General features: G+C 42.6%; 1 protein-coding gene across 1 annotated transcript; it reads left to right on the top strand.

Annotated features, from left to right (window-relative positions):
- The first annotated feature begins 183 nt into the window (after nucleotides 1–183).
- LOC108105381 (ankyrin repeat and LEM domain-containing protein 2 homolog) lies at nucleotides 184–7,072 on the top strand. The gene is made up of 10 exons (XM_017211922.2): nucleotides 184–280; nucleotides 490–726; nucleotides 2,991–3,170; nucleotides 3,239–3,960; nucleotides 4,026–4,178; nucleotides 4,400–5,395; nucleotides 5,458–6,021; nucleotides 6,082–6,215; nucleotides 6,277–6,408; nucleotides 6,468–7,072. The coding sequence occupies exons 2-10, from the start codon at nucleotides 513–515 to the stop codon at nucleotides 6,913–6,915; spliced, it is 3,543 nt and encodes a 1,180-aa protein (XP_017067411.1). The 5' UTR covers nucleotides 184–280; nucleotides 490–512; the 3' UTR covers nucleotides 6,916–7,072.
- The last annotated feature ends 3,773 nt before the right edge of the window (nucleotides 7,073–10,845 follow it).

Below are 10,845 nucleotides of genomic sequence, written 5' to 3'. Positions count from 1 at the left end.
AATAATATAGTAGTAATACATTTCTTTTTACAAAAGATATGTAACTCATTTCGCGGATTTGATATTTCACTATAATGCGAAATTCAAAAACGAATGCTAGCTTATAAGTATTTTATATCGATATTTTAAGTCAAAAAGTCAATAGTACTATCGATGTTTCCACACACCTATGTTTAGTGAATGCCCACCTCTAACTTCACTCGGTTTGTGCACATTTTGTTTGAAAGACGCCTAAAGATTTTGGTTGTTGTTTGATGTTTTTAATTCCATGTTGTAAGAGGTAAGAATATCAGGACGTGTTTCAGTGATATACCGCCGAATGGTGACGTTCTACAAGTCTAATGAAATCGCGTTTTTTTTTGCCCACTTTTTTTTGCGTCTTTGTGCTTGTATGTGTGTGGGAAGTGCAGCCGAAAACAACAACAAATCGGGGCAAAGTTGCCTGGAATTTCGTGATATTTTGTGAATATTTTACCGTTTTCTTTGCAGTCCATCCGCCATTTTTCGCAGAGATGTCGACCTATTTCGGGGTCTACATCCCGACCTCCAAAGCGGGCTGTTTTGAAGGATCGACGGCGCAGTGCATCGGTTCCATAGCGGCGGTTAACATTAAGCCATTAAATCCGGCATCGGGTTCCGCAACACCACCCGGTCCAGGGTTGTCCTTTCAATCGGCTACCACTGATGGTGATAATGCGGCCAAATACGAGGATCCCGATTATCCACGTAAGTCGAAACGAGATGGAGCGAGTGTGTATATGTGTTGCGTTCCAGTTATTTGCCGCTTGTTGCTATTGTGATAGCCTGTAATCTGTGGGGCATGTGCGGCTAGCAGGTCGGTTTGTAGTAAGTCGTGTGGAAAGAATATAATATATTAAATAGTATTCTCTTAAGATAATATATTAGGTGGTTGGACCTTACCGAGGCAAGCAACAAGAATATTCGTGTTCAGAAATATCTTCGATTTTGTTTTTGTTTTGAAACTGTTTAAGAATTTGCAGGAACTTGTAGTTCGGTTTAATTTTTAACCCCTTGCAGTCTGTCTGTTGCATTAGGGGTTGATCTTTCTTTTCCATTTGACAAGAACTTTCTTGTTTGTAGTAAATAGGAACATTTAACCAGAAGATCTCCAAGGTATTTAAAATTCCGTATTTCAATATTTCTCCATTTCGCTGTTACTCGCGCCATGACTAACTGCCCATGAAGAAGTTTCAATGCTTGTGCTTTTAAAAAACTTCTGAGAAAAATAAAAACAAAAACATAGAGCTTGCATATCGCAGTTATCTCGCTCGCACAGTCGATTTCCTTGTCTGGGAGCGGTCTTTCGATTTAATTATAAACAAATGGTGAACAATTGGAATTACCTGCTTAATTAAATGCAACTGTCCCGCTCTCGCTCGCCCACTGGCGGCATCTCTTTCTCTCTTTAATCCAATTAAATGCGATTCGAAAACAATAACCGATTGGGGCGAGTTCATTCCACTGCCACATGCACATCCCCATCCAATTCCCCATTCCCATTCCAGGCAATGCCCAAAACGGATGCATTACTAGGACCTTGACCTGTCAGCGCTCTCCCCTTCTTTTTTTTTCCATAAGTCACACAGCACCGGTCAAAATGATAGGTTATTTTTTAATTTGCAATAATGCTTTTGGAATATATTTAAATTGAGCTGAGATTTTTAATATTAATAAATTCGTTTTCTTTCTGTCGTTAAATATAAACTTGAAAGCCACGTTAACACTAATTTCCTAATACTATTTTAAGGAACATCTATTTATGTGAGCACTACTGTGTAGTTTAGCCAGTATTTCCCCAACTCTCTTATTCTTGTTGAAATTTTATTTATACTATGAGCTGCAGAGCAAGTACCCTCAAAAAAGTGTGTGCGTGTACTTTTAGAGTCCCCGGATCCAATATTTATATACCCCCAGCTTTGCCGGCTTGTGTTATTGTGGGTTGTGTCTGTCCCTGTTTCTTGTCCCAGTCCCTCACCCTTGTCCCTGTCTTTTGGCCCAAGTCAACAGTCGTTGCCCAGAAAAAAGAAAACAAAATCGCAAAAAACAAGAAAGCAAAAAGTCAAATCGAATTTAGTCGACTTATGGAATACCCTAAAAATTGTATATTTTAGTTCCCAGTGTAGAAATAAAAACTTTGCTGTCAGAAAACTTCAGCAATTAGCTCATAAAATAAAAAAAAAAACCCTAATTAGTGTCAAATTATTCAAATAAAAAATGTTTTATGCCTTAACTATTTGAACTTCCATACGCACAATCTTGCTGATAGTTGAACATGCTATATGTAAAGTGTTTTTTATCAGATCTTTGATTAGAACCATACCACCAAGTGTTTTTTCCTCTAGTTTTATTTATGTTTCTGTTTTGCTCGCACATTAAGAGAAGTTGAAAGTAAATTTAATTATGGCATACCCGCTAATTTCGAGAGGTAATTTTGGGGGAAAAAAGTATCTGAAAAGTTTGTACGCCGCAGCTGCGTTCTAAATTTATGAACTTTTGTTTTTTATAAATTCAACAAGTGAGTGGGCTAGTTAGCCAGTAGTGATCATAGGAAAAGTGTCTTTAAAGATTGTGAAAAATAAATTAAATAATTGTGAAAATATCTAAAGATTGTGCGTGAGTTTTCCGAACTGGTAAAAGTACATGTTCATATCTTTGAAATCTATGACAATCTGAGACCAAAACTGATGATACTTCTGATAAGGCAGGGCCTCGGAAAATTTTGCCGGCGTTGTGCCAACAACTGCGTCACACGCATATGCCCCAACACCCACTAACCACCTAACGCCCCCTCGTATTTGGTTTTGATTTTGTTTTGCTCAACACATTCCTCGACTCGTATGTCATTCGCCACTCGTTCGCTATTTGCCAACACCGATGGCGTGACCAAAAAGCCAGCTCATTTATTAATGGTTTATCCCTCTCGATGCCCACACATCATCATCAACATTATCAACGGTACGACGGAACAGCGGACTCGCCACTCTGGCTGATCTTTACAGAGAAATCCAAGGCGCTGGACGTCCTGCGGCACTATAAGGAGGCCCGCCTCCGTGAATTCCCCAATCTGGAGCAGGCGGAGAGTTATGTTCAGTTTGGTTTCGAGAGCATCGAGGCTCTTAAAAGATTTGGCAAAGCCAAGCCCGAAAGCAGTGAGTTCAATACAATTGCTTTGTCAAATGTGTCATCTATTTAACTAGATATTATTACCATTTTTTAGAACCCATTCCGATAAGCGGCGGAGGCAGTAGTGGTGGTGGAGGTTATAAGAGCTCACCTGGCTCCACGGACAGTTCGTACTCCTCCTCGCCGACGGGAAACGGCAGTGGTTTCATCATTCCCTTAGGGAGCAGTCCCTCAATGTCCAGTATATTACTCAGCAGCTCGCCCACATCCTCGCCAAGCAGTACCAGCAACAGCATTGCCAATGGCCGCCAGCAACATCAGCAGCAGCCACAACAGCAGCAGGATTTGTTTGGAGAACGTCCTCCGTTTCGGGCGCCCACCAAACAGGAACTGGTAGAGTTTCGCAAGCAAATCGAAGGTGGTCACATTGAACGTGTCAAGAGGATTATATGGGAGAATCCACGATTTTTGATCAGCAGTGGCGATACGCCGACCAGCTTAAAGGAAGGCTGTCGCTATAATGCCATGCACATCTGCGCCCAGGTTAATAAGTCCAGGATCGCCCAGTTGCTGCTTAAGACCGTATCGGATCGGGAATTTGCCCAGCTGTATGCCGGAAAGAAGGGCAGCGGTAAGATGTGCGCCGCCCTAACCACCAGTCTGCTAGACTACTACCTGAATATGCCGGACAAGGCGCGTGGCGAAACGCCTCTACACTTTGCCTCAAAGAACGGTCATGTGGGCATGGTCGAGGTGCTTATTTCATATCCGGAATGCAAGTCGTTGCCAAATCACGAGGGCAAGACGCCCAAGGAAGTGAGTTATGAGTTAGGTTAGAAGCCCTCATATAGCATAATATTAATATGTTTTCTTCTCTGCAGATTATTTGTCAGCGTAATGCCCAGGCCAGCCAGGTCACCATCACAAAGCTGGAGCTGCTTTTGGGTGATCCGCATTTTGTGCCCGTATTAAGATGCACCACAAACACACTGTCCCCAAAAGTGGGCAAACCCTTCTCGCCCAAAGAGCCGCCGGTGAGTGTACATTTCCAGAACTTAAACCTCGAATTTCTTGGAACTGGTTATCATATGTCGGTTATTTTCCTATGGATTATCGTTTACATTAAGAAATCGATTCATGGCGAAAGATTTAAGTTACAATAAGCTTCATGTGAGAATCTTATTACTGCTTCATTTCCAGAAATTGTAATAAGGAAAGAAATATTGAGTTACGAACTAATGGATGTATTTTTCAGAAACTGCAACACAAGACAGATGAATGCGAGGGTCTTACCGGTGAACTGACAATCTGTGCGCTGGCGGGACCCATGTCCCGCGAAAAAGCTATGAATTTCTATCGCCGCTGGAAGACACCACCCCGTGTCAACAGCAATGTGATGTCTAACTCGCTGATTAGCTCGCCATTCAGCTCACCGGTGAAGGTAACGCCAAACAAGTCAATCTTTAATCGCAGCACTGGCAACTCGAGTCCTGTGCAGTCTGGTCGCAGGGAGTTATTTAGTCCGCTGGCGGCGGCCACCAGCTCACCTAAGCGCTCTTCGAACGTGCCCAATGGCAATAATGAGTGCGAGAATAACAACAATAATGTGAAGCCTGCCTATGCCTTTGACTTTCCGGCCACTCCAATACGCCAGATGAGACCGGACCTATTCATGGCATATCGCAACAACAATAGCTTCGACTCGGCCTCGATGGCCGATGATTCTCAGTTGATGGACATCAGCCTGAACCAGAGCCTGAATGCATCGCTAAACGACAGTTTTCGTGAGCGTCACATTAAGAACTCGGATATTGAGAAGGGTCTGGAGGTGGTGGGACGCCAACTGGCACGCCAAGAACGTTTGGAGTGGCGCGAGTATTGGGACTTTCTTGACACCTTTATAGATGTGTCCACGACCGAGGGTCTGGCTCGTCTGGAGGCGTATTTTGTGGAGAAGTCCGAACAGCAGGCAGAGAAGTCGGAAACGGTCTGGAACTTTGCCCATCTGCATCAGTATTTTGATTTGATGGCTAGCGATCAGCAGCTCAGAAAGGACAGGAATGCGACTGCGGCATCAACTACACCATCCGCCGGCGTCATGACTCCGTACACATGCGTGGAGAAGTCGCTGCAGGTATTCGCCAAACGCATCACGAAGACGTTGATCAACAAAATCGGCAACATGGTGTCTATTAATGACACGCTGCTTTGCGAGCTAAAAAGACTGAAATCGCTGATAGTCAGCTTTAAGGTGAGCATTTATAGGATTAACAATGGTGTTTAAAAAAATAACAAATTTGGTAAACTTTCTAGGACGATACACGCTTTTTTAGCGTCGACTTTAGCAAGGTACATTCTCGTATCGCCCACCTGGTAGCCAGCTATGTGACCCATTCGCAGGAGGTAAGCGTCGCCATGCGTCTGCAGCTCCTTCAGATGCTCCGGTCATTGCGCAAACTTTTGGCCGACGAGCACGGCCGGGAGCAGCATTTGAGTTGCGTGTGCGGCAGCCTGCTGCTGATGCTGGAACAGGCACCGACCACTGCCGTTCATCTGCCGGATACTTTGAAGACCGAAGAGTTATGCTCAGCCGCCTGGGAGACGGAGCAAGGATGTGCCTGTCTATGGGACGCGAATCTCAGCCGTAAGACCAGTAGACGCAAGCGCACGAAGTCGCTGCGGGCGGCCGCCGCTGAGTCACAGTTACAGGGTCAGGATACAGCGGGATCCTCCACTCTGCACTCCTCTCTAAGTCTGGGACCAACCAGCTTGGGATCACCAAGGGTGGCCGTCGTGGCATCACCCGTCTCGAAAACTGCTTGGCGTAGTCACCCAAGCGACGACGAAGACGATGAAAGCGATGAGGAAGTTAACTTTGTAAGTTTCAGATGTTCATCTAATTTCTTATTTAATAGCTTACTCTGTTTTCCCTTAAAGTTCGACTGTTCTGATTTCTCGCCGCCGTATGGAAGCAGCAGCGAGGATGAGGATAACTTCCGTACGCCGCCGGAGAGCATGTCGCCACGCACGTCCTTTGTCCTTGAGCCGCGCTACAATTTGTTTATATTTGGGTAAGATTCCAAAAAGTTATAATAGTTATAAAGTTATATTTTCAATGTATTAATCTTGCAGAAACGAGCCAACGAAACGCGATTTAGACGTGCTGAACGCCCTTGCCAATGTGGACATTGAGAAGGAGACGTTGCCGCACGTCCACGCTTGGAAAGCTGCCATGGAGAGTTTCTCCAGTGCTGAAATGAATCTGTAAGTGTGGAGAAGCAATAATCTAATTGAATTGCGTTGGCTAACTTAATGTCTTACAGCTTCCCATCGCCGAGGAATGTAAAGGTTCAGAAGTCAGAACCGTGGCATTCGGGAACCAGTGCTAACCACAACAGCCAGTCATCGTTGCATCCCAAGCGGCTTCTTGCCACGCCCAAGCTGAATTCAGCGGCAGCCGGAAGACGCGGCTCTGGACCAACGACGCCGCCAATGCCGCCACGTTTGCCGCGTACACCGTCCGCGGCTAGTATTCAAGTTTCAACCAGCTTGAATGGCGATTCCGGCAAATCCGTGAGCGCAGCAACTTCATCGCCGATATTAAGTTTTGCAGCTTTAACATCCTCGTCGTCATTCCAAACACCACTGAACAAGGTACGTGGATTGTTTAGCCAATATCGCGATCAACGCTCCTATAACGAGGTGGACACACCGATTGGCAGCAGGAACGGGAGCAGTCCTGAAAGCGGAAGCGGAGGAAATAGCGACTGATAGATGAGAAGTTGCCGTTTTAATTACCACTTAATTACCCTGTGTCGACCATTGTCCCATTACGAAGTTAGTCGCATGTATGCTATTTTTTTTATACATTATGAAACTGAAAGTCATGGAAAACAATTCAAATAAAACATGAAATTTTTGCTACTAATTTATTCACTGCTAAACAAAGAGAACTTAATATAATGTGATGATTTGATGATTTTATATATATATAAATATTTCAAAACAACATCTTTGAACACTTCCATTTAAACTTGATATTTATAACGATGGAAAGGTAAAACAGGTCAATAGAAAAGTTTTCGGCCCGTTAGTCAACGGGTTAGGCTCCATTTCGGAAATGGCAAAAAGATAATTAAATGGTCCAAGACTTCGACCCTAAAAAGAATTTATTTTAATATTTATTTTTAGGATAGTATCAATGTACAATTTATGTTTAGAGAGTTCAAGGCAAGATCAGAGCATTACATGCCGAAGTTAATAAGATTCTGGTTAGCTAGTTTCAATAATCGGTTTCACTATTAAGTTATATGGTAGCTCTCATAGAGAAAAACCAAAGCAGATCAGTACCTGATCCTTATGGCCCGATGGACTGGATCTGGCAGTGATGCCGCAGCCGGACAAGGTTAACTTAACTTAACTTATTCTTAAAAGATCCACATTGCATTGGCGACATGCAAGCCGTTTGGAAAAAATGCGGATTATGGACCAACTATACCCCTCGGCTTATGCAGTAAAAATATCAAAGAAATTTGCCACCTACCTTGATTTCCGGTTTGCCGAAGTCCAGTCCTGGCATCGTCATCTATATCCAGCATCAGACGTCATCAAAAGTCCAGAATATGTACTCCCAAAAAAATCCATGGTGCACTGCATCCTCCATGGAGGCCATGTCCAGGTACCACCAATATGATGGTGATTACCATGGGACCACTTGGAGGCACTTGGAAGCACTGAACAAACACAAACACACACACACAAAAATGACTTGACTGATTTTTCACCGGCCAACAGCGCCCTAGTCACAACATTTGTGGTATAACCTGTTGGGAATTACAAGAGCCGCGGAGTGCACACGGTTAACATGGAGTTTACTAGTATAGCCGTTAACTGGCGATTCACATGCAAAACTTAACTTGCAGTTAACTTGCTATTAAAATGAACAATTTACGATTGGTTTTTAAACTTTTCAAGGTTAATGCTTAAGGACAAATACTTTGTAATATTAATATAGAGGATTAAAAGGATAATCGGATGTGATTATATAGGGTATTATTGAATTGATCCTGTAGTCAGAGATACCCAACGAAAGTTGGCTATACCCACTGTAACCCAAGATCTTTGGACGCCAAGAATCAGCGCTGCCATCGTCGGGAGCACTCTCATAAATAAGAAATTGAGAGTAAACGAGACCTGGTCGAGGGGATCCCCTGAATCTATGGGTATATATACTGGCTTCGATAAACATTTTTGTCTTTTGCTTTCCTTTTCTTAACATTTATTTTACTTTAGTTTTCTGTTTTTTTTTTTTATTATTATTATTTTGTTACCTGTGCCGAGCGGTTTTTAGTTTCTCGTTTTGCATTGCATCGAGGAGCATCCAAGATCGATCGGTGGCGAAGAATGTTCCTTTGAGCCGCGATCTTACCCAGCGTCCAGGTGTCCATTCCACTGTCCGTCCTTTTGTGTGATTAATGGTAATTGCTTTTATGGCTTTCTACGGCGCTGCTCTGCCACAATTTGTTGCGGTAATTTCGCTTTTAGTCGCAGCAGTCGCAGTTACAGATAGTGCCCCCTCGTCCACCTCTTCTCTTCTTTTAAAATACCTTTTTGCAAGTTTGATTCTAAGCTACTTTAGGCCTTTTTACAGAAATCAGTCTGTAGTCTGCAGTTATAAAAGGCCATCACAGATGGCGCCACTAAATCTTTAAGGATTTTGCGTGTATATATTCCATAAAACCGGCTCATTCCGAGGTATTTTTAAGTCGCGACTATTTTCTTTTCCTTGTTTTTTCCTTTTTATTTTCTGCTCCTCTTCTTTTGTCAACTGGAGCAGAAGGCGGTGGGGCAGGGGCATGTGGCATGTGGCTGGGGTAGCGGGTCCAAAGGAGTAGCGAACAAATTTGTTGCAATTGCCGTTTCGCTCAGCGGTCGGGCAACTTTTCAATGGCAGGGCTTTGACAAATGATCGCTGATAAGGAACCGAACCGAGGGAGAATACTAAAAGCGAAACAAATTGAGAGGCAATATGGAAGGGATTTGGTGGAGCGGGAGTTAAGGGGGGCGCTTTGGCCCATAAGTGGGTCGCAAAGCCAGCCTGGTATCAAAGATTATACAATGCTTAGAAGGGTATTGGTGGGTTCTGGGAGTATTTCTTGTGGCTTCAGCTTATTGTGGGTTCGGATCTTGGCAAATTGGTTAGGTAATGGTTAAGGATATCTCCTAGAGGAATAATATTTTCAGATATTTTGTTAGAATTCTTTAAGTTTTTATATTATAGGTTAAATTGTAGCTTCTGCTACTAACTTTGCTAGTATCCTATAAATGTTTCCCCTGTTTTTTACTTCTTCCTTTCCTCATTACAGGTGCACTGGCAGATCCCTGGGGTTGGATAATTTATGCTAGGGTCCGTTAGGATTTCCTTTAACCCAAGATGTGCCTCTCAGTTTTCTTCTTAGAGTTGCAAAACAACTTGGTAAATATTCAGGAAAGATATAGAAATGTATTTTAGGTATTATTTTTGTGCAAAATCTATCAAGAATCGTACTTCTTAGTTATTAGGCTCAGATAGTCAGAAATAAAAGCTTTCTTGACACAAAACAAGGACTAACAATGTGTATGTTTGTGTAGTTTTCTTAAACAATATAATTTATGCAAAACTCAAACTTCTTTGGGTTAATGCAAAGGGAAAAGCGGAGGGAAAAAGGAGTCCAAGCGACTGGCGCCAGTGGCTGCGATTATCTGACCACCGCCATCAGGGTCAACTCGTTCCAGCAGTTCTTTTGTTCGTCCCCAGTCCAAAAACCAAAAACCAAAAAAGCGAAAACCCGAAAAATCCAAAATCCAAAACCCATTTCTGGACTCTTTGTGAAACTTGAGAACACTTAACGATTAAAATAAACAAAAAAAACAAACAAAAACAAAAATGAAGGAAGGGAAAGAGCGGGTTAAAGAGCGAACAAAGAGAGTCTGGGCCGTGTCAGAAGTTCACACAAAACTTGTGAAGTTCCACCGATCCTTGGAGTGAAGTGGCTTCCATTGGAGTGGCTAAACCAATCCCTATATACATATATATATATATTCGTTTATGCGATTTTTTGCAAGGAATGCAAGGCGGCGCCGGAAGCTGTTCAGACAGCCTCGACCAATTAGCCAACCATTTAACCAGCCATCCATTCATCAATCCATCAATCCATCCATCAATCCATACAAGGCAGCTGCATTTTGGTAGCTGGTCTAACCCACAATTGCGCATGACTTTTGACCAAATCCCTGACCTTAATCTAGTCGATGTCGTTAGGTAAAGTTGGTAAGACTAATACTTGAATGAAACCGAGCATTAAATACACTACAAAGGAGTGAAAAGGAGTGGATTTTTAATATTTATGATATAAATTTATCTTCTTAGCTGGATGTATTCTTAGTTTCAAAGATGTTGTTGAAAAGTTTTTAATATCTATTTAATTTATAATAATATTTATCAGTGTTGATATGACATTTATTCTAAGGGTATATAGATCAAGATAGCCCATTTTAACTGCCCCCAAAATGAATAATCATGCAAGTTGACATTATATAAACAATGAAAGCCTTTTAGGGCCTGCAAATGTAACAGCACGCAGGTCAACTAATGACCCACGCATCGATTTGGTGGCTTACCATATAGAATATGCCTCAGTATTCAGTCTAATTGTTGACTTT

This window comes from Drosophila eugracilis, unplaced genomic scaffold, assembly GCF_018153835.1.
Source record: "Drosophila eugracilis isolate 14026-0451.02 unplaced genomic scaffold, ASM1815383v1 contig_498, whole genome shotgun sequence".
NCBI classification, from domain to species: domain Eukaryota; kingdom Metazoa; phylum Arthropoda; class Insecta; order Diptera; family Drosophilidae; genus Drosophila; species Drosophila eugracilis.
Note: the sequence above shows the minus strand (reverse complement) of the source record. Positions and strands in the feature narration are given on the sequence as shown.

Bases quoted from the DNA above. Each gene is read 5' to 3' on its own strand.
- LOC108105381 (XM_017211922.2), top strand. From the start codon at position 513: ATGTCGACCTATTTCGGGGTCTACATCCCGACCTCCAAAGCGGGCTGT. The intron at 3,171-3,238 runs GTGAGTTCAATA...ACCATTTTTTAG, and splicing joins CAAAGCCAAGCCCGAAAGCA to AACCCATTCCGATAAGCGGC. The intron at 4,179-4,399 runs GTGAGTGTACAT...TGTATTTTTCAG, and splicing joins TCTCGCCCAAAGAGCCGCCG to AAACTGCAACACAAGACAGA.